At 40.3% G+C, this 27,522-nt stretch overlaps 1 protein-coding gene across 1 annotated transcript in view; it reads left to right on the top strand.

Annotated features, from left to right (window-relative positions):
* LOC111959035 (glutamate receptor ionotropic, kainate 3) overlaps positions 1-27,051 on the top strand; it is a 149,684-nt gene extending 122,633 nt beyond the window's left edge. Inside the window, exons 12-16 of the mRNA XM_070437366.1 lie at positions 2,889-3,007; positions 8,625-8,842; positions 19,137-19,362; positions 22,103-22,356; positions 23,057-27,051. Coding sequence (XP_070293467.1) covers positions 2,889-3,007; positions 8,625-8,842; positions 19,137-19,362; positions 22,103-22,356; positions 23,057-23,443 — 1,204 coding nt within the window. The 3' untranslated portion in view covers positions 23,444-27,051. The remainder of the gene's footprint in view (positions 1-2,888; positions 3,008-8,624; positions 8,843-19,136; positions 19,363-22,102; positions 22,357-23,056) is intronic.
* The last annotated feature ends 471 nt before the right edge of the window (positions 27,052-27,522 follow it).

The following is a 27,522-nucleotide window of genomic DNA, read 5'->3' as shown; positions in this document are numbered from 1 at the left end:
ACGAAAGAGGCAAATGTATGTGTTCAATATCAGGTAGGCACATACTGTACTGATAGTCTATAGTTTAATACAATTCAGACACATTTGAAGTCAAAAGCWTTTCTGGACAATCATGATCCAGGTCACTGAGCAGGCACCCACGAGAAGAGAACTAAGCCTTATGTTGTTCCACAGCCATCTTGGAGTTCATGACCATAGGTCAACAATATGAGAAACCTACTTGAGTGCTTACAGAAGTATGAAAACAGAAAATAAATCACAAGCAACCATTCTCTAAGTACGAAAGAGAGAAAACATTGAGCAGTGCCCGGTATTTGCACTTGCCTTATCAGTGCTCTTATAACCTGGGATCACATTAAGGATGTAACTAGGGGGTAGAAATCATCACAAGCATCAATGCTGCAATACACTGTCCAGGACCTGGAAAATGTATCTTTGAAATTCCATAAGRTAAAAATTGGCAGTGGAATACAGATGACAAAATAAGACTTCTATACCATGCCAATGTTGATAAGAACTTACACTCTAGCAAGTGTGTAATAATGGAGTTTTTCCCCGGTCATCCTTATCTTTCAAATAGCAACACATTGGCTAAGTTTAAATTTCTTTGAGTTACGTCTTCAGGTGCTTCTGCTATGTCTGTCTAGAATGAGGGAGAGGCGAGGGTTTGCTTTCTGATTCTCATCCATACTACTTAGAGGACAGATTTTATGGGAGGTATTTTTGCGTCATTAGAGTRTGACAAACACGCTGTGAATGGYGAAGGTGCATAAAGATTTTGGGAATTCAGATATGACGTCATGGTTTTCCCACTATCCATTGAGTTTTCAAACTACAGGGCGTGACATGGTTCAATGCGCCAATAAATCAGCACAATCTACTTTTTGGGTTTTTCAAATTGTCTGCTTAAATTGTGTTCATGTATACTGTACATACTGTGCTAATGACGATACAAAATAATTGTAACATAGAGCAATGTACAGTATAGCGAAATTGGTAAACAACTCATTTGTATTTAGTGAATGGAGGCCGCCATCTTTAAACACCTTCCCCATTAAATGGAGGAACGTGGAGATGCAAACCTATGTGTTCCATTAAATGAACAAATGTTTTGGAAGACACTTTATTGACACTATATGTATGGTTCTCACTTAGAAATGTTTGTTAACACAACATTTTTTTTTTTTTTAAAGGTAGGTAAAAAAAAGGTAAAAACGAGGTAAAAAAAGATCATTAGCATTTGACATCTAACTTAAAGGTCTTGATTTAGTCTCTTCTTTTTGAATAGACTGTTTTCGGGACCATTTTCGGTCATACTTTAGTTGGATAATCCGGATAGTCTATCTGTAGAGCATCATACTATCAACGAACTATCTGTTGATAGCAACTGCTTGATAAGGTTACGGTTAGGGTTAGGTTTTGAATAAGGGTAAGGGTTAAGATTAGGGTTAGTGCTAGGGTTAGTAGATAGTACGTTTGAAATGTTACTGATAGTCCATTTGTAGATGCTCTATAGACTATCCAAATAAAGAGTTACCTTATTATCTCCACTCATTGGCGAACGTTCATGAAAGCCAGTAGATAGCATCTCTTCTTAAAATATGCTGCTTCTATCTGGGTTCGAAGGATCTAAGCCTCCTCTTCTTCTCCTCTCCTCTGACAGCAAAACACCCTGAATAAATCAGATCGTATTTGAAAACATTTTCAAAATTAATTTCAGGAAGGGAAAGCACTGACATTTACCATGTTTTATCTCTCCATCTGCCTTTAAAAGTGACTGTTTCATCTACATTAAAGGATTTATGCTGTGGAGCACTTTGAGAAGATGTTACACTAAATGGCAGAGTACGTGGAGTAGAGTACGTGGAACCACAGGCTTCGTAGGTTTTATACTACTACATTTTCAGAGTTGCGTGCCTCGTTCTATCACAAAATGACATTTCAATATCTGTCGTCCTGAAAGTGGTATTTTTGTGTACAGTTAGCTACCTTTGAGCACAGCGAGATATCTACAGAGATACATAAAGGTACGGCAAACTTTTTGATTTGAACAGGGTTGACAGACACCGCTATCGTCAAGGACACATAAGAGCACGTCAACACAACTGACAAATGCTATGTCAAATGCACCGCTAACAATCAAGTTTACTGAAAACAATAAATGTGGACATCTTTACAGCTTGTCTTTTGTTTGTATAGTGAGTAAAAAGCCATAAGAAAATATGTCTCCTTTTGCACCCCGTAATTTGTGCCCACAGTTGCACAGATCTTTAGGGACACTGTAGACTAACGCTTCATGGGTGGTTTTGTCAGGCGAAATTCAGGTTAAGTGCTAGGCTCAAGGACACATCAGGAGTGCTATACCCACCAGAGAGGCCTTCGATGCAGAGAACTATAATGTATTATTAAGCACAGCTTCTGGTCCATCTTATTAGAACCAATTTGTGATGCATTACTATGGTTCATCCCAAAAGCCACAGGATTACTGGCCAAGAGCATGAAATGAATCAAAGATAGGTATACCCATGCATAATACATGTAAACTTGGGAGCAATATATCAGATCTGTGTAAGTCCCTATATTACCCCCCATCCCCATATTACAGCATGAACACAGTTATATCATTGATTATTAAACTGTTTCGAGTCATAGTTTTCCTTTGAACTCATTTTTCTCTTTCTTTGTATAACGGGCTACATGAGTACCCATTATTTCTATATTGATATTGATGTTGGTGAGAAASGGATTGAATTCTAATGCACATGATCTCTTTCCCCATGCCTCGTCAGGGTTAACTGAGCCCCACAGTAACAATACACTATTATGCCGAAATTGTGGTACACTGGAGCCTTTGTTCCTGATATCCGTCTCCACCCGTCTCCCTGTAGGTTCAGTCCGTACGAATGGTACGACGCCCATCCCTGCAATCCCGGATCCGATGTGGTGGAGAACAACTTCACCCTCCTTAACAGCTTCTGGTTCGGTGTGGGCTCCCTCATGCAGCAAGGTATGGTATAGCCTAGCTTGTTCCCTCTTTCACATGTCAAAAGCAACAGTCCCCCCTCCACTCCCTTCCTCCTCTGCGCAACCACCCTCCCTCTCCCTCCCTCTCTCCACCTCTTTAACTGACAAGCTACCTCATTTCCATTTTCGAGACTGTTTTAGAAGACACTTGCCCGTCAGGAACAACTGCAGCTCAGACGTACATTACAAAAGAAAGCTGTTGTCACCTCCCTGCCTGCTCATAGAAACAGGAGTGGTGAGAGAAAGTAGGTGTCAGACACCTGTCAGAATGTGGCAGGTAGAGACAGAAAACACGGTAGCATTTGTTTCCCCCCATAACACAGCTGTTTGTGTTTTGGGACGAAAGGGTACGTTGGAGAACGTGTCTGACAAATGCCAGCTGTCACTCCTCGCTGGCGTTGGCTATGGCCACAAGGTTGATGTTTATATTGTTGTGTTTCCCGAGTGCTTGTACCAAAGACCCATTGTCGAAATCTATGTCCGACACACAGCTCAGCTCTCGGGACAAATTACATTTTGTTAAACTTGGGCCTTTTATGATGCTGGAGTAGTGCATTGTCATTGTCCTTTATGCATAATTTCATAATATTAAAGTATGTCAATTCTCAGCATCTTTCTTATGCCCGAGCAGACAGTTAAATTTAGTATTTCCCCAACCCCTAAAGTACCTATTTGAATTATTCCACCTTCTGTGTAAGCTTACACAAATCTGAGGAAGGTTAGGGGAAGGATATTACGGCGACACCAAGCTAATGCAGTCGCCTCGCCCACCCTTAAAGACATTCGCTTTGACATAATGAAGTCAGCCGAGGATTTAAAAAAAAGAGCTACTAATAAAATGTTTAACCTCAATGTAACAAGACAAATTAGGGAGGCTCGATGGTGGATCTCTGCCGGTAAGGAGAGCAAATGCGACAATCCATTAAGCACAAAAGCTGTACTCCTCGGCAGCTCTCCCGCGTAGCTGCATGGTATCTCTGACAATTTGCATTGTGAGTGGAGGCTAGGAGGCTAACAGTACAATATGCGAGGGAGGAGAGGAACGAGCAAAACAGGAAGTTGGTGATTCATCTTTGAACAAGATTGATAGTCCTTTGTCATTGGAATGGCAAGGTCAACCACTTGAATCTTGAACTTGAAACCTAAACCACCTGTGTTTGTAAAGAATATTGTTCCTTTGAATACTGTCCTCCTCTAAGCAGGTTAATGTCGTTCCCCCAGATTACATACTATACAACAGGATATTTTACTTGACACAGTAAAATGGTCTAAGAGTCTATACAGTTACTTGAAAATGATTTGGACATCAAACACGGAAAATGATTTCATCTGGGATATTGACTTGCTTTGTTCTTTGGACACAMGTGCAAAAGAAAAAATGMATTTGGTGACAGTAGCAAGGTTAACAAAACCAAAAGGATATCTACCTTTGTAATTTGGGTGAACTATCCCTTTAAGATCATAGTGCTAATGTGGTCTGGAATCGCTTAGAACAATTACGTTAACATGTTACAATTACTCTTTAAACATGTCACCTTTTCCCAATCCGACTTAGTGAAAGAGAAAAAAAAGAAATAACCTGCGTCATTTGCAGTTAACTAAAAAAGTAGGTCAAACATTTGATTCTCTGGAAGACATACCCACACAAAATGCGTTTTTTTATCCAGTTCCTTATAACAAACCTTTATACTATCTAATCGATTGGTCATGTCATTTATCAATGCAGAAATAACATAGTCTTCACCCTGGAGCACCATGTGCTGCCTGCGCACATTTGTCTACGGACTAGTATTGAGTAATTGTGGCACCTATGTGTTCTGTAGCCAGGTGCGGACTGGCCATCTGGCATTTCAGGAAAATGCCAGATTACCTGTCTGTAGCAAAGACGTTTGAGGGTCTGTGCTCAGGCTAAGGGGAATGGTGACCGGTGCGTGAGAGAAAAAATGACCATGGAGTACAGCAGGTGCTCACACTCAAACCGTAAAAAAAGAAAAACCAAGGAGGCCGAGAAATATACTTCATTTAATTCCATGCTGGAAAGAATACAATAAGTGCTAATGGAAAGTGCAAAAAGTGCTCTGTGTTCTGCCCTGATACAAATATGTATCCAAAGGGTGCATTTTTTTTAATACAAACCAGACACCTTATGCTCTGCTGCCAAACTCACCGACAGCCGCTGAGGAGGAAGCCATTTCATTGACATGTTTAAAATGCAAATGGACATGTTGGGAAGAGGAAGAACAGAACAGCCCAATAAAACAAAATCCTGCCAGCTTGTCTGTGGGAGTGAGGTGTCCTACAAAACAAGAAGAACACACAAAATGGAGAGGTGTAAAAGCACACCTTGCCGCATGCCGTGTGAGGCTTTTCCCATGACAAACATAGTGTCTGATAGGTGTTGCAAAACGGGTGAAACATGAATATAAGTTGCTATATTGATATGCAAAATGTGTAAGTAACATAAGCTGTACAAAATATTGCATTTATAGTCATGGGGCATTGTTTTGACCTTATCTGTGTTATCTTATTCCGATAAGGAGAAGAGAGTTTCTCAACTTGGAAAACATTTTTTAGTTTATATGACATTCAGTATTTAAAAGAGATTAACAAGCTCTAACAGCCTCTGGCGTAGAGAGCGTGTTTTTATGTGATGAGGCCGCTAAGGAGAGAATGTTAAGTGCAGGTAATGATTCTCACGGGAAGAGRTGCCTCCCTGATGTTAAGTTGAAGCTTTGGTTGTGGGGAAAATAATATGGGGAGAAAGCCAGGGCATTGCATTTAAGAGTACTCAGTGCTTCTAAATCCACAGACAATATAACTCCCAGAAAGGCTCTGATTGTCCTTTTTCAAACTGACGATGGAGCAAGCAGTTTCCTTTTTTTATGAGACACTTCTGTGTAATGCATAATGAATCTATCTTAAGCATGTGTGCTTTTATCAATGCTGTTTTAAGGAGCCATGAGTAGTTATGAATGCTTTTTGCAAGTCGAATATTGTACTATGGTTGATAGGGGGTACTGTGAACGCATGAATTTCACACAGGTGGATCACAGCAAATGTATGTAATATTACAAGCATCAATAATTATCACAGAATCATCACAGTGAACTATATCACAGTGAACACTAGTGAACTACTAATCATCACAGTGAACTATTAATCATCACAGTAAACAATCCCATGTTTGTTTGTGTCAATGAATCCCATAAGGGACGGKTTGCCAACTGGTGCTTTGGCACAAAAATAGAATGCCCTTCATTCAGCATCCCTGAGCCTAATACCTTTCTCAATAAAATTGCCATTTTGCCGTAGTGTGTATTTAGAGTCACATCCCCCATCCTGTAACATACTTTAGATTGGATTTTTTGGGGTCATAGTGTTTTGCAAGGCCTTTCACATGACGTTACTACTTGAAACTATGATGTCAGCACCGAGCCATTCTAGCTGCAGCAGCACTGCAGTCACTGAGATTGTGTTGCTTTGCTGACTGGGTCTGTATCATTGTCTTCTGCTCTGAAAGGACATTTATACTTCTTTGGCTTAGAAGACATGAAGTCCTTCTTCAAGGAGATGTATCACACATTAACAGGGTTTTATCTCCTCGGCAGCACTGTATGACCAATCCGTTTTTTTTGTATTTATTAGAGTGTTCTAGGTGCCGTGCACTCCAGCTGACAACGGCATTTTATGGCCTGGAATCCAATTGGGCTACCAGTTCCAGTTCCTTACCAGTTTGACTGCTGAGCTGGGTGTCCTCCTATTCTTAAGTGATAGTTCTTACCTTGGAGTGTTACTGTACTGGCCTTGTTTAGCCACCGTGTAAGGCTGTCAAATCGCAAAGGACAAATCCAATCAAATTGGGTAAGGAAGGTTAAAAAGCTGACCACTTTACCTCCTCTCAGTGGGGTGGTTACTCTTCAAAATTGCCCTCATAAATCTTCTCAGTAAAGTAGTGGAGGGCACTGAACACAACCTCTGGTGGAGAGGTTGTTTTAGACGTCGACAGGGACAGAAAATAAGGTAACTTTAACCGTGAGTCAAAAAGCAATTGTAAACAAGATATATGGGAATTTATCTGACAGAGGACCTCACAATGTCATACTAAATGCTGTGGGAGGCAGTCTGGCCAACCTAAGTAATTGAACATGTATGTCCTGAGACTGATAAGCCATTTTCAACCTGTCAAATGTAAGTTGTCACAAGTGGATGTATGTTATGCATGCATTCTTTGTGAGACACTGCTCTACACAATTAAAAATCATGCAAAGAAGAATACAAAAACACAAAACAGACACATTGTAATCTCAAAATGCATTCAGCAGCCCAAATAAAAGAAAGCATATAGAACATATGGCTGTGGCAAAGGAGGTGGAACATTTCACAGGCAGAGAAAGAGCAGAATCACATTTAGATGTGACCTCTTTGTCTTGCTGACATTATTTTAATTGGACGCAGGCCTAGTGTCAGGTTTCTTTATGAAACCCCACAGCGAAAAAGCAAACACGTGTCACTTTATTATTTCAAAAACACCAGAATAGATTTCTGTCTGTTAAGCTTGGTGGTATCAGAGGCTGCGTTCCAGGCTGACTACATTGCAGATGCATGCCAGATCTCCAGCCCAGACCACCCACTCCATTACTGCTTTGATCTCCTCCAGTCATTTCGGAGATACCGGTCAATTAAGTGTCGCATTGCGCCCCTCTGGAGGAGTTTCATCCCGGGGGTTTATCACTATAATGAACAATTATATGTAGCTTCCCTCTATGGGCAGGTGGGGGGGGGGGTTGCATTCATGTGTGAGCTGTGCTCGGATTTTCCTCTTGTAGAACAATAAACCTGATTCTGACCTGAGCATGATATCTCACAATGCATGTATAGGTGTTTAAAATCGCAACTAACCTCATCATATGATAAAGCAATCAGATACCTGACTCTGCAGTCGATAACTTGCACACAACCATTGAATGGTGCATGAAACACAACTGGAATATTGTCAGCTTGGAACATGACCATTATCTTAAAATGAACTCTCAACCCAGACTGGGGGTTAGTGTTGATCCAGGAATCCTACTGTATCTGGCATTAGAGTTTGGGATCGCCCCCCCCAAAAATTGTGCTGATCCGCTTCCTTCATAATCGGCCAATTGTGGTCAAATTAAAGTATAATCCATTTTCCAAACTTAGGAAGGCTGCCAGGTACCTAGATATGCCCCTTTAGTTGTTTTCCATCTGAGACTTTGAGTAAGACCAAGAGTGTGTGTGTTCCATTAATCACCTTTATGTGAAAAAGCAACCATATAACCATTGTGTTTGTTATATTCTGTAACAGTCGTATTTGAAGAAGATGTATATGTGATGTCAAACATCTCCATTATAAAAGCTACGCTAAACTTTGGCCTCTGGGGGTACTCTTGAGTCAAAACGGGTCTCCTAAATGGCCAGARATATTGTCTAGAAATGACCTAATATATCATRGAATATGTATATGAACCATACAGCCAAAATTCAAGCCAAAATGTGAGCTAAACAATTAGCGACTGAATACCTATAGTGTATCTGTATGATGACTTTTGTTCCCCCTCACCCTGTCTGCCATCCAGGCTCTGAGCTGATGCCCAAAGCCCTGTCCACCAGGATCATCGGAGGCATCTGGTGGTTCTTCACCCTCATCATCATCTCCTCCTACACGGCCAACCTGGCCGCCTTCCTCACCGTGGAGCGCATGGAGTCGCCCGTGGACTCTGCCGACGACATCGCCAAGCAGACAAAGATTGAGTATGGCGTGGTCAAAGACGGTGCCACCATGTCTTTCTTCAAGGTATGTGTCTTGGAAGACGGGGGTCTGTCTTTGCTTTGGTTTTGAGTTGTGCTTTGTTTCATGTTGATTTCATTACCCAACAATCTGCCAGGAACCTTATCTGAAAAGAACATAATTAAATCTCTTCATTTCAATTCCCCAGTCATTTTAAGCAGTTTGANAAAAAAAAGGTAAAAACGAGGTAAAAAAAGATCATTAGCATTTGACATCTAACTTAAAGGTCTTGATTTAGTCTCTTCTTTTTGAATAGACTGTTTTCGGGACCATTTTCGGTCATACTTTAGTTGGATAATCCGGATAGTCTATCTGTAGAGCATCATACTATCAACGAACTATCTGTTGATAGCAACTGCTTGATAAGGTTACGGTTAGGGTTAGGTTTTGAATAAGGGTAAGGGTTAAGATTAGGGTTAGTGCTAGGGTTAGTAGATAGTACGTTTGAAATGTTACTGATAGTCCATTTGTAGATGCTCTATAGACTATCCAAATAAAGAGTTACCTTATTATCTCCACTCATTGGCGAACGTTCATGAAAGCCAGTAGATAGCATCTCTTCTTAAAATATGCTGCTTCTATCTGGGTTCGAAGGATCTAAGCCTCCTCTTCTTCTCCTCTCCTCTGACAGCAAAACACCCTGAATAAATCAGATCGTATTTGAAAACATTTTCAAAATTAATTTCAGGAAGGGAAAGCACTGACATTTACCATGTTTTATCTCTCCATCTGCCTTTAAAAGTGACTGTTTCATCTACATTAAAGGATTTATGCTGTGGAGCACTTTGAGAAGATGTTACACTAAATGGCAGAGTACGTGGAGTAGAGTACGTGGAACCACAGGCTTCGTAGGTTTTATACTACTACATTTTCAGAGTTGCGTGCCTCGTTCTATCACAAAATGACATTTCAATATCTGTCGTCCTGAAAGTGGTATTTTTGTGTACAGTTAGCTACCTTTGAGCACAGCGAGATATCTACAGAGATACATAAAGGTACGGCAAACTTTTTGATTTGAACAGGGTTGACAGACACCGCTATCGTCAAGGACACATAAGAGCACGTCAACACAACTGACAAATGCTATGTCAAATGCACCGCTAACAATCAAGTTTACTGAAAACAATAAATGTGGACATCTTTACAGCTTGTCTTTTGTTTGTATAGTGAGTAAAAAGCCATAAGAAAATATGTCTCCTTTTGCACCCCGTAATTTGTGCCCACAGTTGCACAGATCTTTAGGGACACTGTAGACTAACGCTTCATGGGTGGTTTTGTCAGGCGAAATTCAGGTTAAGTGCTAGGCTCAAGGACACATCAGGAGTGCTATACCCACCAGAGAGGCCTTCGATGCAGAGAACTATAATGTATTATTAAGCACAGCTTCTGGTCCATCTTATTAGAACCAATTTGTGATGCATTACTATGGTTCATCCCAAAAGCCACAGGATTACTGGCCAAGAGCATGAAATGAATCAAAGATAGGTATACCCATGCATAATACATGTAAACTTGGGAGCAATATATCAGATCTGTGTAAGTCCCTATATTACCCCCCATCCCCATATTACAGCATGAACACAGTTATATCATTGATTATTAAACTGTTTCGAGTCATAGTTTTCCTTTGAACTCATTTTTCTCTTTCTTTGTATAACGGGCTACATGAGTACCCATTATTTCTATATTGATATTGATGTTGGTGAGAAASGGATTGAATTCTAATGCACATGATCTCTTTCCCCATGCCTCGTCAGGGTTAACTGAGCCCCACAGTAACAATACACTATTATGCCGAAATTGTGGTACACTGGAGCCTTTGTTCCTGATATCCGTCTCCACCCGTCTCCCTGTAGGTTCAGTCCGTACGAATGGTACGACGCCCATCCCTGCAATCCCGGATCCGATGTGGTGGAGAACAACTTCACCCTCCTTAACAGCTTCTGGTTCGGTGTGGGCTCCCTCATGCAGCAAGGTATGGTATAGCCTAGCTTGTTCCCTCTTTCACATGTCAAAAGCAACAGTCCCCCCTCCACTCCCTTCCTCCTCTGCGCAACCACCCTCCCTCTCCCTCCCTCTCTCCACCTCTTTAACTGACAAGCTACCTCATTTCCATTTTCGAGACTGTTTTAGAAGACACTTGCCCGTCAGGAACAACTGCAGCTCAGACGTACATTACAAAAGAAAGCTGTTGTCACCTCCCTGCCTGCTCATAGAAACAGGAGTGGTGAGAGAAAGTAGGTGTCAGACACCTGTCAGAATGTGGCAGGTAGAGACAGAAAACACGGTAGCATTTGTTTCCCCCCATAACACAGCTGTTTGTGTTTTGGGACGAAAGGGTAAGTTGGAGAACGTGTCTGACAAATGCCAGCTGTCACTCCTCGCTGGCGTTGGCTATGGCCACAAGGTTGATGTTTATATTGTTGTGTTTCCCGAGTGCTTGTACCAAAGACCCATTGTCGAAATCTATGTCCGACACACAGCTCAGCTCTCGGGACAAATTACATTTTGTTAAACTTGGGCCTTTTATGATGCTGGAGTAGTGCATTGTCATTGTCCTTTATGCATAATTTCATAATATTAAAGTATGTCAATTCTCAGCATCTTTCTTATGCCCGAGCAGACAGTTAAATTTAGTATTTCCCCAACCCCTAAAGTACCTATTTGAATTATTCCACCTTCTGTGTAAGCTTACACAAATCTGAGGAAGGTTAGGGGAAGGATATTACGGCGACACCAAGCTAATGCAGTCGCCTCGCCCACCCTTAAAGACATTCGCTTTGACATAATGAAGTCAGCCGAGGATTTAAAAAAAAGAGCTACTAATAAAATGTTTAACCTCAATGTAACAAGACAAATTAGGGAGGCTCGATGGTGGATCTCTGCCGGTAAGGAGAGCAAATGCGACAATCCATTAAGCACAAAAGCTGTACTCCTCGGCAGCTCTCCCGCGTAGCTGCATGGTATCTCTGACAATTTGCATTGTGAGTGGAGGCTAGGAGGCTAACAGTACAATATGCGAGGGAGGAGAGGAACGAGCAAAACAGGAAGTTGGTGATTCATCTTTGAACAAGATTGATAGTCCTTTGTCATTGGAATGGCAAGGTCAACCACTTGAATCTTGAACTTGAAACCTAAACCACCTGTGTTTGTAAAGAATATTGTTCCTTTGAATACTGTCCTCCTCTAAGCAGGTTAATGTCGTTCCCCCAGATTACATACTATACAACAGGATATTTTACTTGACACAGTAAAATGGTCTAAGAGTCTATACAGTTACTTGAAAATGATTTGGACATCAAACACGGAAAATGATTTCATCTGGGATATTGACTTGCTTTGTTCTTTGGACACAMGTGCAAAAGAAAAAATGMATTTGGTGACAGTAGCAAGGTTAACAAAACCAAAAGGATATCTACCTTTGTAATTTGGGTGAACTATCCCTTTAAGATCATAGTGCTAATGTGGTCTGGAATCGCTTAGAACAATTACGTTAACATGTTACAATTACTCTTTAAACATGTCACCTTTTCCCAATCCGACTTAGTGAAAGAGAAAAAAAAGAAATAACCTGCGTCATTTGCAGTTAACTAAAAAAGTAGGTCAAACATTTGATTCTCTGGAAGACATACCCACACAAAATGCGTTTTTTTATCCAGTTCCTTATAACAAACCTTTATACTATCTAATCGATTGGTCATGTCATTTATCAATGCAGAAATAACATAGTCTTCACCCTGGAGCACCATGTGCTGCCTGCGCACATTTGTCTACGGACTAGTATTGAGTAATTGTGGCACCTATGTGTTCTGTAGCCAGGTGCGGACTGGCCATCTGGCATTTCAGGAAAATGCCAGATTACCTGTCTGTAGCAAAGACGTTTGAGGGTCTGTGCTCAGGCTAAGGGGAATGGTGACCGGTGCGTGAGAGAAAAAATGACCATGGAGTACAGCAGGTGCTCACACTCAAACCGTAAAAAAAGAAAAACCAAGGAGGCCGAGAAATATACTTCATTTAATTCCATGCTGGAAAGAATACAATAAGTGCTAATGGAAAGTGCAAAAAGTGCTCTGTGTTCTGCCCTGATACAAATATGTATCCAAAGGGTGCATTTTTTTTAATACAAACCAGACACCTTATGCTCTGCTGCCAAACTCACCGACAGCCGCTGAGGAGGAAGCCATTTCATTGACATGTTTAAAATGCAAATGGACATGTTGGGAAGAGGAAGAACAGAACAGCCCAATAAAACAAAATCCTGCCAGCTTGTCTGTGGGAGTGAGGTGTCCTACAAAACAAGAAGAACACACAAAATGGAGAGGTGTAAAAGCACACCTTGCCGCATGCCGTGTGAGGCTTTTCCCATGACAAACATAGTGTCTGATAGGTGTTGCAAAACGGGTGAAACATGAATATAAGTTGCTATATTGATATGCAAAATGTGTAAGTAACATAAGCTGTACAAAATATTGCATTTATAGTCATGGGGCATTGTTTTGACCTTATCTGTGTTATCTTATTCCGATAAGGAGAAGAGAGTTTCTCAACTTGGAAAACATTTTTTAGTTTATATGACATTCAGTATTTAAAAGAGATTAACAAGCTCTAACAGCCTCTGGCGTAGAGAGCGTGTTTTTATGTGATGAGGCCGCTAAGGAGAGAATGTTAAGTGCAGGTAATGATTCTCACGGGAAGAGRTGCCTCCCTGATGTTAAGTTGAAGCTTTGGTTGTGGGGAAAATAATATGGGGAGAAAGCCAGGGCATTGCATTTAAGAGTACTCAGTGCTTCTAAATCCACAGACAATATAACTCCCAGAAAGGCTCTGATTGTCCTTTTTCAAACTGACGATGGAGCAAGCAGTTTCCTTTTTTTATGAGACACTTCTGTGTAATGCATAATGAATCTATCTTAAGCATGTGTGCTTTTATCAATGCTGTTTTAAGGAGCCATGAGTAGTTATGAATGCTTTTTGCAAGTCGAATATTGTACTATGGTTGATAGGGGGTACTGTGAACGCATGAATTTCACACAGGTGGATCACAGCAAATGTATGTAATATTACAAGCATCAATAATTATCACAGAATCATCACAGTGAACTATATCACAGTGAACACTAGTGAACTACTAATCATCACAGTGAACTATTAATCATCACAGTAAACAATCCCATGTTTGTTTGTGTCAATGAATCCCATAAGGGACGGKTTGCCAACTGGTGCTTTGGCACAAAAATAGAATGCCCTTCATTCAGCATCCCTGAGCCTAATACCTTTCTCAATAAAATTGCCATTTTGCCGTAGTGTGTATTTAGAGTCACATCCCCCATCCTGTAACATACTTTAGATTGGATTTTTTGGGGTCATAGTGTTTTGCAAGGCCTTTCACATGACGTTACTACTTGAAACTATGATGTCAGCACCGAGCCATTCTAGCTGCAGCAGCACTGCAGTCACTGAGATTGTGTTGCTTTGCTGACTGGGTCTGTATCATTGTCTTCTGCTCTGAAAGGACATTTATACTTCTTTGGCTTAGAAGACATGAAGTCCTTCTTCAAGGAGATGTATCACRCATTAACAGGGTTTTATCTCCTCGGCAGCACTGTATGACCAATCCGTTTTTTTTGTATTTATTAGAGTGTTCTAGGTGCCGTGCACTCCAGCTGACAACGGCATTTTATGGCCTGGAATCCAATTGGGCTACCAGTTCCAGTTCCTTACCAGTTTGACTGCTGAGCTGGGTGTCCTCCTATTCTTAAGTGATAGTTCTTACCTTGGAGTGTTACTGTACTGGCCTTGTTTAGCCACCGTGTAAGGCTGTCAAATCGCAAAGGACAAATCCAATCAAATTGGGTAAGGAAGGTTAAAAAGCTGACCACTTTACCTCCTCTCAGTGGGGTGGTTACTCTTCAAAATTGCCCTCATAAATCTTCTCAGTAAAGTAGTGGAGGGCACTGAACACAACCTCTGGTGGAGAGGTTGTTTTAGACGTCGACAGGGACAGAAAATAAGGTAACTTTAACCGTGAGTCAAAAAGCAATTGTAAACAAGATATATGGGAATTTATCTGACAGAGGACCTCACAATGTCATACTAAATGCTGTGGGAGGCAGTCTGGCCAACCTAAGTAATTGAACATGTATGTCCTGAGACTGATAAGCCATTTTCAACCTGTCAAATGTAAGTTGTCACAAGTGGATGTATGTTATGCATGCATTCTTTGTGAGACACTGCTCTACACAATTAAAAATCATGCAAAGAAGAATACAAAAACACAAAACAGACACATTGTAATCTCAAAATGCATTCAGCAGCCCAAATAAAAGAAAGCATATAGAACATATGGCTGTGGCAAAGGAGGTGGAACATTTCACAGGCAGAGAAAGAGCAGAATCACATTTAGATGTGACCTCTTTGTCTTGCTGACATTATTTTAATTGGACGCAGGCCTAGTGTCAGGTTTCTTTATGAAACCCCACAGCGAAAAAGCAAACACGTGTCACTTTATTATTTCAAAAACACCAGAATAGATTTCTGTCTGTTAAGCTTGGTGGTATCAGAGGCTGCGTTCCAGGCTGACTACATTGCAGATGCATGCCAGATCTCCAGCCCAGACCACCCACTCCATTACTGCTTTGATCTCCTCCAGTCATTTCGGAGATACCGGTCAATTAAGTGTCGCATTGCGCCCCTCTGGAGGAGTTTCATCCCGGGGGTTTATCACTATAATGAACAATTATATGTAGCTTCCCTCTATGGGCAGGTGGGGGGGGGGGTTGCATTCATGTGTGAGCTGTGCTCGGATTTTCCTCTTGTAGAACAATAAACCTGATTCTGACCTGAGCATGATATCTCACAATGCATGTATAGGTGTTTAAAATCGCAACTAACCTCATCATATGATAAAGCAATCAGATACCTGACTCTGCAGTCGATAACTTGCACACAACCATTGAATGGTGCATGAAACACAACTGGAATATTGTCAGCTTGGAACATGACCATTATCTTAAAATGAACTCTCAACCCAGACTGGGGGTTAGTGTTGATCCAGGAATCCTACTGTATCTGGCATTAGAGTTTGGGATCGCCCCCCCCAAAAATTGTGCTGATCCGCTTCCTTCATAATCGGCCAATTGTGGTCAAATTAAAGTATAATCCATTTTCCAAACTTAGGAAGGCTGCCAGGTACCTAGATATGCCCCTTTAGTTGTTTTCCATCTGAGACTTTGAGTAAGACCAAGAGTGTGTGTGTTCCATTAATCACCTTTATGTGAAAAAGCAACCATATAACCATTGTGTTTGTTATATTCTGTAACAGTCGTATTTGAAGAAGATGTATATGTGATGTCAAACATCTCCATTATAAAAGCTACGCTAAACTTTGGCCTCTGGGGGTACTCTTGAGTCAAAACGGGTCTCCTAAATGGCCAGARATATTGTCTAGAAATGACCTAATATATCATRGAATATGTATATGAACCATACAGCCAAAATTCAAGCCAAAATGTGAGCTAAACAATTAGCGACTGAATACCTATAGTGTATCTGTATGATGACTTTTGTTCCCCCTCACCCTGTCTGCCATCCAGGCTCTGAGCTGATGCCCAAAGCCCTGTCCACCAGGATCATCGGAGGCATCTGGTGGTTCTTCACCCTCATCATCATCTCCTCCTACACGGCCAACCTGGCCGCCTTCCTCACCGTGGAGCGCATGGAGTCGCCCGTGGACTCTGCCGACGACATCGCCAAGCAGACAAAGATTGAGTATGGCGTGGTCAAAGACGGTGCCACCATGTCTTTCTTCAAGGTATGTGTCTTAGAAGACGGGGTCTGTCTTTGCTTTGGTTTTGAGTTGTGCTTTGTTTCATGTTGATTTCATTACCCAACAATCTGCCAGGAACCTTATCTGAAAAGAACATAATTAAATCTCTTCATTTCAATTCCCCAGTCATTTTAAGCAGTTTGAATGCAGCCCCATCCATTGATTGAAGCACGCTGAGTACACGCAGTTATATTGTCATAAAACGTGTTTATGAAGAACTGAGACAAGATGCTGGATCAGTACTTTTTTTTATATACAGTACGGTTCTCAATAAAATAAAATAATATTCCAGAAAATATATATATATATTTTTTCCAGTTAGATCTTAATTCCCGCTGCAAAAGCAAGTTCTCCACTTCTCCACGCTGTTTGATGTGATCCTCCATAATGATTTTTTTATTTCAAAGTTTCAGCTTTTGCCCTGCAGGGTTCTCAGCTTTATTTTATTATTTTGAGTTTCGCCTCAGATGCTGAATAACATGTAAGGGTTTGCTGTTTTTCTGTGTAAGAAATGGAAAATATCGGACACAGTGCTATGGAAAATGTTTTATGGACAAGGGAAGGTCCATATGTTTATGGCACACAATAGCAACGATAACAGATCATTTTACCCAGGGTGATTGTCCCAGTTTTACACTTTCAAATATTCTCTGTTGAATAGTTCATAAATACTCGATGTAATATGTGTGCCTCTGCTAAAGAGTATGTCTGCAGTCTCCCCTGCCCTGACAATATAATTGAAGATGTATTTTTAGTTGACTTCTCTCTTCTCTCATTTGCTATTTCCGTCATCCCTATTTCCTTTATATTGGTTTATTCATATTACATTAAATTAATATTATACTTATATTATATTTATTGGCACTTTAGGATTTTGAAAAGTGTGTTACAAATATTTTTATTAATATTCATAATTTATCTATTTCTACTCTCTGTTAGCAATATGTCTCAGCTGCTCTATGACCCGATCAGAATATCCACCAATAGAATTTTCACCCACATAAAGATTCCCAGTGACCACCAAAAAATCCACTAGGAGAGAAAGAGAACATTAGTAACCATTCTATTCCATAAGGCTTGATTAACATGGAGTTCAATGAGGGATTAGGCATGGTCCATGGAGTAACTAGAATTTGTGATTATACCAAATTAGAGTCATCAGTTGCCTAATCATTGGAACTACTGGCTATGGTATAAACCAGGGGTGGCCAACTCTCTTCCTGGGGAGCTACTGAGTGTTCAGGCTTTTGCTCCAGCCCCTACTGAAACACACCGTATCCTACTAATCATCTCCTCCTTAGGGCCTTCAGTACCTAATGGCTGCCTGTCTACCCTGAGCTATACACATCTATTTGAACCTTCTCTAAATCAAAGATTATTGACAATTAGTCAAGAACTTGCTGTAAGTTCTCGGAACAGTAAAAAGTGGATTTTACTCCTTAAGCGTGTTTACTTTGATTAGTGACATATATGATTGCAGTGTTATTAGTCAGAGGAGACACAGGTGTCTATAATTACCTCATCAGTTGCAGAGCTCAAGTGCCCTCGGTTCCTTCTCGTTATCACTGGGAGGGCTAACGAGSTCGACTGAAGCAGATGAGGGAGCTGATAAATACTGAAGAGGTCGGGGAGTAGCTGTAGATATGTCAAATCACACTGCATGGAAGGGCACTGTAGGGCAAAGTMAATCTTTGCACTGTAATCTCTGGCACACTTACAGTAGCGCTATGCTGTCTTGACAATCAGGTGTACTGTATGTGTGTCACCTGCACGTCTAAATAAATGTATTCACATTTTAACCGTCAATGCAGGAATTAAGTAACTAAAGAGCTTTAACATCCTTCATATTTTCAAATGACTATGGTGATGAGTCAGTAATTATCTCAAATTAGGTATGGAATAACATTTGACCCCTTGTCAAATAGCATGAAATATCACATAGACAAACGCAAGGCTAATAGAGAGGAACTCAATTAATCCAGCCTTTTTCCCTATTTCCTGTGGATGAAAATAGATGACATTACCTCCCCTTATTAAATTATTATATCCAGTGGCACACGTCACTTTTTATGTATACAAAATAAACAATAGATGTATGAAAGTATATAAGTGTCAAAGTAGATATAGGACTTGAAAGCAGTGGACGTTAAAGTGGCATTGCACAGTGTATTCCTTTTCTTGGAGCTCAAGGCTCCAATCCATTCCTTTTTTCGTACAATTATATACTTCTCGAAATGGAGAACTGTGGGAAAAGGATAATAACAGCATGATAGATGCTCAAGATTGCCAGAGTATTTTCAACACCAATAMTATGTGCTACAAAGATGAGAGGGCTTTAGTGTAATGGGATCAACACAGTGTAGAAAACATGTTCATTTAAAAAAAGAACTGTGTCGACTCAATGCCCCTTTGACCAGGTGTAATGCACAATCTGAGATTCAACATTGATTGTACTTTCAATTCTTCCCCTTACAGAAATCAAAGGTTTCTACTTTTGAGAAGATGTGGGCCTTTATGAGTAGTAAACAGAGTACGTCGCTGGTCAAGTCCATTGAGGACGGCATCCAGAGGGTTCTGAAGTCTGACTATGCCTTGCTCATGGAGTCCACCACAATCGATTACATTACCCAGCGGAACTGCAACCTCACCCAGGTTGGAGGCGTCATTGACAGCAAAGGCTATGGAATAGGCACTCCCATGGGTAAGATGGAACAACATCTGTACCTTAATAGATATAATAGCTTCTTGAGCTAGCTCTCCATAACTCCTACAACAAGCACCATCCCCCACTGATACACTGGTAGGAGGTGGTCCTTCAAGCTGGACAGAAACAAATAACACATTAATCCTATATTTGTGCTTTCGATGCAGAGCATTTCGATTAACTACTACTGTGCTACTTTTTTATTTTACTCTTGGTATTTTTGTCATTTTTTGGACTATGTGTGTATTGTTCAATTATTGCTAGATATTTCTAGATATTTGGGGCGGCCGGTACATGGTGGTTAGAACGTTGGTTCCAGTAACCGAAAGGTTGCTGGGTTGAATCCCCGAGCTGACAAGGTAAAAATCTGTCATTCTGCCCCTGAACAAGGCAGTTAACCCACTGTTCACCGGTAGGCCGTCATTGTAAATAAGAATTTGTTCTTAACTGACTTGCTTAGTTAAATAAATAAAAAAGATCTATACCTGCACTGCTGAAGCTAGAAACATAAGCATTTCGATACATCTGCAAAACTGTGTGCACGACTAATAAACTTTGAATTGATTTACAGTACCAGTCAAAGTTTGGACACACCTACTCATTCCAGAGTTTTTCTTTATTTTTACTATTTTCTACATTGTAGAATATTAGTGAAGACATCAAAACTATAAGATAACACATATGGAATCATGTAGTAACCAAAAAATTGTTAAACAAATCAAAATATATTTGAGATTCTTCAGAGTAACCACCCTTCGCCTTGATGACAGCTTTGCACACTCTTGGCATTATCTCAACCAGCTTCATGAGGTAGTCACCTGGAATGCATTTCAATTAACAGTTGTGCCTTAAGTTAATTTGTGGAATTTCTCTCCTTGTTAATGCGTTTGAGTCAATYAGTTGTGTTGTGACAATGTGGGTTTGGTATACAGAAGATAGCCCTATTTGGTAAAAGACCAAGTCCATATTATGGCAAGAACAGCTCAAATAAGCTAAGAGAAATKACAGTCCATCATTACTTTAAGACATGAAGGTCAGTCAATACGGAACATTTCAAGAACTTTGAAAGTTTCTTCAAGTGTAGTTGCAAGAACCATAAAGAGCTRTGATGAAACTAGCTCTCATGAGGACCGCCACAGGAATGGAAGACCCAGAGTTACCTCTGCTACAGTGGATAAGTTCATTAGAGTTACCAGCCTCAGAGATTCCAGCCCAAATAAATGCTTCACATTAACAAGTTTTAATATTTTTTATTTTTTATTTCACCTTTATTTAACCAGGTAGGCCAGTTGAGAACAAGTTCTCATTTACAACTGCGACCTGGCCAAGATAAAGCAAAGCAGTGCGACAAAAACAACAACAACAGARATACACATAAACAAACGTACAGTCAATAACACAAAAGAAAAGAAAAATCGAAAAATCTATGTACAGTGTGTGCAAGTGTAGAAGAGTAGGGAGGTAGGCAATAAATAGGCCATAGAGGCCAAAATAATTACAATTTAGCATTAATACTGGAGTGATAGATGTGCAGATGATGTTGTGCAAGTAGATACTGGGGTGCAAAAGAGCAAGAGGGTAAGTAATAMTATGGGGTGAGGTAGTCGGGTGTGCTATTTACAGATGGGCTGTGTTTTACTTASTTTTACTAGCATTTAAAAGCAKTTGGAGGCCACGGAAGGAGTGTTGAATGGAGTTGAAGCTCGTTTGGAGGTTTGTTAACACAGTGTCCAAAGAAGGGCCAGATGTATACAGAGTAACAGACACATCTCAACATCAACTGTTCRTAGGAGACTGAGTGAATCAGGCCTTCATGGTCGAATTGCTTCAAAGAAACCACTACTAAAGGACACCAATAAGAAGAATAGACTTGCTCGGGCCAAGAAACACACGCAATGGACATTAGACCGGTGGAAATCTGTTTTTTGGTCTGATGAGTCCAAATTCGAGATTTTTGGTTCCAACCACTGTGTCTTTGTGAGACGCAGAGTAGGTGAATGGATGATCTCCGCATGTGTGGTAACCACCGTGAAGCATGGAGGAGGAGGTGTGATGGTGTGGGGGTGCTTTGCTGGTGACACTGTCTGTGATTTATTTAGAATTCAAGGCACACTTAACCAGCATGGCTACCACAGCATTCTGCAGCAAAACGCCATCCCATCTGGTTTGCGCTCAGAGGTCTATCATTTATTTTTCAACAGGACAATGACCCAAAACACACCTCCAGTCTGAGTAAGGGCTGACCTCCACAATCACCTGACCTCAACCCATTTGAGATGGTTTGGGATGAGTTGGATCATGGAGTGAAGGAAAAACAGTCAACAAGTGCTCAACATATGTGGGAAMACCTTCAAGACTGTTGGAAAAGCATTCCAGGTGAAACTGGTTGAGAGAATGCCAAGGGTGTGCAAAGCTGTCATCAAGGCAAAGGGTGGCTACTTTGAAGAATCTAAAATCTAAAATACATTTTGATTTTGGTTACTACATGATTCCATATGTGTTATTTCATAGTTTTAATGTCTTCAGTATTTTTCTACAATGTAGAAAATAGAAAAACCCTTGAATGTGTAGGTGTGTSCAAACTTTTGACTGGTACTGTATATTAATATGCAATGACAACATATACATTTGAGCCATATGTGGTGAAAACACCCCTGTGGCCTCATCAACGAGATCCAGCTAGTGGTTTATCTTATCTTTCAACCAGTCTAAAGCAGACCTGTTGCTTGCCTTACAGGCTCTCCATACCGGGACAAAGTGACCATCGCCATCCTGAGCATCCTGGAAGATGGCCGTCTGCACATGCTCAAGGAGAAGTGGTGGAGCGGCAGCAGCTGTCTGGACGAAGAGCGCCGTGAGAAAGCCGGCCCCATGGGCATTCAGAACCTGGGAGGGATCTTTATAGTGCTGGCGTCTGGCCTGGTTCTCTCCGTCTTTGTGGCTATAGCCGAATTCATATACAAGCTAAGGAAGACGGCGAAACGTGAGCAGGTAGATATTATCCCCATGAATCTGATTCAAGATTGTTGATCAGTAATTTATGTACTTGATGTGATTATTTTATTACTGACATTGTTTGCATGACGTAGAGTATATATTGGTTAATTTTAGATCCTTCACTTGCCTAACTCTGCATATTTCTAACAATATGAACACAACCTTAAAATCCAAGCTGTACTCTGTCCATTTCAGTTCCCTTTATTAAAGGGATTTGCATTCCCTCAAATAATCCCTGTGCTATTTGGCCATAAAATAGAACATTTATTTAATTTTAACAGGCATAATTGCAAATTGGAGCATGCCGAATTAATCCGTTATTAGTCATTGCAGATGTCAGAATACCATTAATCTCAACAGTTGTAAATCGCAGATTGGAGTTATGCAACTAAGTGGGTTGTGTCAAGCATGCTTGTATAGGTAATGGGGTAAGAATACGGCTCTGTGTTCAATCTATCTGACAGAGCAGGAACAGTGCACATWGCGTGGGTTGCATGTGGTGGGGGTTGCAGTTTGACATGGCTGTCAGCGATGGGAGAGGAACAACATGCATGAATGTGCTATGGCTAATGTGTTTTGCACTCTTGATTTTGTTGACACTCTATGCTGTCAGAACCATTTAAAGCTAAGGCATTTACCCCCCCATCCCTTTCCCCCCCTTCTCTCCCCTCATCCTCGCCCTTTTTGCCCAGAGGTCTTTCTGCAGTGCCATGGTGGACGAGATCAGACAGTCGTTCACCTGCGGGACGCGTGTGAAACACAAGCCCCGCCACCAGGTCCCGGTCAAGACGGATGCAGTGATCAACATGCACACGTTCAACGACCGGCGACTCCCGGGAAAGGACAACTTGAGCTGCAACACTGGGATGACCCCCGTGTTCCCGTGACAGTTTGCGCCTCCCAGAGAAAGAGCCTCCTGAGCAATGTGGAGGGCGTGATTGGTCCCGAAACCTGGGACAATGGAATCGAGGGGATCACCAGATTCACCATCAACCACAGCGACATAGGGACACTAACGAAACATGGAACACTATCTAAACATGGTACTATCAAAATGGCAGCATCGGCGACACAGGTATGACAACGTTCACCCATGTATTCCAAAAGAGACAGAAAAAGATAGAGAGTGAGGTGGAGGAGAAGAAGCATCTCCAAATAATCTGTATTCAAGTCCGATGTTTACGTACGTAACACAAAAAATACACTCACCAAGGAATCACAAGATATCCAAGGAATCCTTGATTGACAACAAAGATTCAACCTTTTTATTGGACATATGGCATAAAGACAGAGTTGGCTTCGTTGAGCATGGCAATAAAAAGAACTACAGACAGACATGGGAAATGGGGTTTTGATGGGAGATCAGTTATGTCACACATAGCACATCACGATCATTCAAAGTTAAAGTTCTGACCGATTCTTTTTTATCTTGTCTGGAGGTCCTTTGGCAGCAGAAAATGATGTTACCTCAAACCTTGTACAGACATAACATTGGGTTCTTGATTTGCTCTCTTTGAGTCACCGTCTATTTTGTGGGAGGCGTTTTTAAAYGCMTGGCTTGGACCATCGGTCTTCTATAATTCCACTACAATAAACACRTCCTTAGTACATGCAGATGACAGCAATGGAATCCCAACAGTGAGCAAATCCCATAGTAAGAGAGAGCATTGGTCACTCAGTGAACTAGGTTTGCAGATGATCTTTAATTGACGAAAAATTACTGTTCMAAGAGAGAGAGATATCACTGAAGCTATCCCGAGTTTTAATGGGGAGACGTTGATTTATTGTTAATGAATAACGTTTCCACATATGGTGCCATTTTGTTATTGTGACTAAACACAAAGTAGGGCCCTATTTGTTTTGTGCTTCACCACATTATYTTCAGACATATGTTTTGTGGACGTTAAGATAATTTAGTATGTGAAAAAAATTAAGAACAATGAACTAGCCAACTGGCAAAGAGATGCCCGTAAAATAAAACTAAACATTGGATGTATTTGTAAATTAGACTATGTTCAAAAAGAATATCCATGGCCTTTTTCCTCTTTACAACACCGGGTCATGTGTTTCTATCAGATATAATGACTTTTTTTGGGGGTATCTTATTAATCAAACAAACAAATATACATTACCCATGGGATAATGAACGAGGAGTGATTTGCTTCAACGTATTCATGTACCAAAATGCAAGTACATAACTTGAAGTGTTTACTCTTATTTGGCTCCCAATGATAAACGACATGAACCCCCGTGTACTTGTTGCACTACTAGTCTATATTGTCCTCTAAAATAACTACCTGGCCTCATTACTTTTTTCGACATTTACACGTTGAACAACTGTGCGATTTAGGGGTATAAACTGAATTGACTTACTCATAAAAGCATAACATATTTATGGTTATGTTAAACCCAATCATACCATTCATGTTTGAAGGGTTATGGTTAGGGTTATAGTCAGCTAGCTAGTTAGATGGTTATGGTTAGATGGCTAGTTAGATGGTTATCTCTAGTTGGTTATCTCTGCCCATGTCCACTTAATAAACATTTCAGAGAAATGTGTCTACATTGGCTTTTAGTTGTCTTTAAAAAAATCAATGGCAATATAGCATTTTCAGAGGGCAATTAGCCATCTGTTTCCATTTTGTCAAAGTGTCTCTACAATAAGGCCCCTCAGAAATAGCCATGTTATAATCGCACAACGTCCATTGAATTGCTTTTGCTGCTTGCAATGAATTACCATCTAACCCGTCTGACTGCTAAACAGACACTCTAATCTAAAAATATCAGTGATRTGAAAGAAATGCRGAGAGCACAGWACAGATGTACAGACTTCATAGTCACTGTTTTTAGCTGTTTGGTTTTAGTTCTGTAATTGCAGGTGACTGTAAATGACTTGGTTTAGTAGTGTGTTGGGCGGAGGACAATGGACAAGGGACCGTATAAGTAAGAAACAAATGCTGTCATCATCCTCTTCCTTCTATGTGTGTTTACTTTGTGGCCACGGCAACAGTGAATGTCCTTGGGACTCGCAAATTATTTCGCTTATTCATATCGCAGGGCCGATCTAAAAGCTTTGTGGCAGCGTTACCGAACGCTACGCTACCGTTACGGAAATGAGATAGGCTAGCTCCGAGTGGCTGACGAGACCCTTTGGTTTTGCATATGATTTTCATACTGTGCACTAGAGATAGATATCATTAAATTAGTCAATATCACGAACCAATATCATGCTCAGATGATGAGWTGAACRAACAGACGGAAGATCTGAAGTTTGGTTTTCTGTGTTTATGTCGTCTGTAACGCCTATAAACTGTATATCTGCAATGAGTATTGAGCTGTAGGATGCTAGGAGTCTATATGTGAGCTGCCGGAATAGGGAGCTGAAGAGACAGCATACCTCTGTGAGGTTTACAATATTGATAAAAAAGACAAACTATCTTGGGTTCCTTTTTTTCAACATTAACAATGTAAAGATTCAAGGAAACTTAAATCTGTGTGACTTATTATTGGTTTGGTAGAAACTCATTGTATAAATGTTAATCAACTTCCATCTGCAAAGTAGAGTATATGTAGATAAGATGAACAGGAGAAAATGTATTTTGCTAAATTTTTACAGGTAAATACATACATTTTTGTTCTCAGCCAAACACAATTTCTTAATTTAAATTTGGTTTCATATGCCACGTTAACCTGTACCCCACTCCCACTTCCCCATCCTCCATATTAATTTATACGATTGGAATGGATTATAATATATTATATTGGATTATGATCATCAAGAGTAGAATATTATATGTAAATCTTATTTTATCACACCTAATATATTGATATGAGGTGTATGTGACGTTGTGATATTGAATTCCCCAAAACTGTAGCGGAAACTCATTTAGAATAGATTTTGTATGATCTCGCTTTTCTTCTCTTTTGAAACCCATGATGCAGTTGGGCAAAGACTGGTTGTTACACTACAGGTTGGACTGGCTTCCAGTTGAATCCCCCTTTGACTGCAAACACAAGTTACTTTATTGCTTTTCTTTTGTCAATCCACATACTCGCCGAAATAATTGTGGTGAAAATGGACATCCGTGATCCAKTTGAATACAATTATTTGAATTTACTACCAAGATTCTAGTTCAGTTAATTCAATCCTAGTTCAGTTAATTCAGTCCCAGTTATAAAGCATACTGTCTTTTTTATACCAAAATGTGAATCCAGTTATTTTACAACATTTTATGAAATCTAAGATAAAAATWATGAAAAAAATAAAATGACACATAATATGTGCAGTATGTGGTATGAGTTACAMTTTAGTAAGCAATCGAACAGTCACAGCGCTAGGTATTTATTTATGTTTWGTTTTGAGTTGAGCTGAATTGTCTGCTTCTATCGTTTGACAGGAAACCTTTCAAACAATATGTTGGTGCCGACCAGGGTTTTCTTTGTGGACATGCAGAATTTCTATGAATATAGTTTTTTGTAACGTTTTGTAACATTTTCTGTTTACCTAATAACTGTATGTGTTAAGAGAAGACTATTATTAGAATAACCAAGTCAAACATGGGGAACTATAAAATCATAGAGAAGCTTTTGCGTTATTTTCTTTTTAACACACTGTGAATAATTCAATTGTACAGTTTGCTGTATGGGTTATATGATTTGAAAGTTTTAAATAAAAAATGTAAAACTATATTACTCTTGTTTGAGTCCTATTATTCATAGACACTGTGTCAGTTGATAGAGATGAGATTCATACAACTAAACCTGAGAATACGTTGTTGCTATGCAATGCTATACATTGTAGTCTACCCAACATATTCTCAGGTTAAAATCTCCAGCTGACTCTCCGATTGGTCGACTACAATGTATTGCAACAATGTACAGCACAGATTGAATGCAGGTCTGAACATCTACTCTGGAATTCTATGTATTAACAGGTTGTTTTGCACTACTAGTGGAGCGGTACATTATATTCTCAGGATGTTTCACATTTGTATTCTTCTCGGTATGGAAAGGTAAACTTTTCACACTGCAGTGTATCCAAACTCTCTCTCTGCAGAGCTGGCTCAAGGAGAACTTTGTTGCCATTTGCCGTATGGATCCATTCACTCTGGGTGGAATATCCCTTTGAAGTCATGCTTTCCCTGAGCTTGCTGATACCGA

This window comes from Salvelinus sp. IW2-2015, linkage group LG35, assembly GCF_002910315.2.
Source record: "Salvelinus sp. IW2-2015 linkage group LG35, ASM291031v2, whole genome shotgun sequence".
Classification (NCBI taxonomy): Eukaryota; Metazoa; Chordata; class Actinopteri; order Salmoniformes; family Salmonidae; genus Salvelinus; species Salvelinus sp. IW2-2015.
The sequence above is the reverse complement of the archived record's forward strand: the minus strand, read 5'-3'. Positions and strand labels throughout refer to the sequence as shown.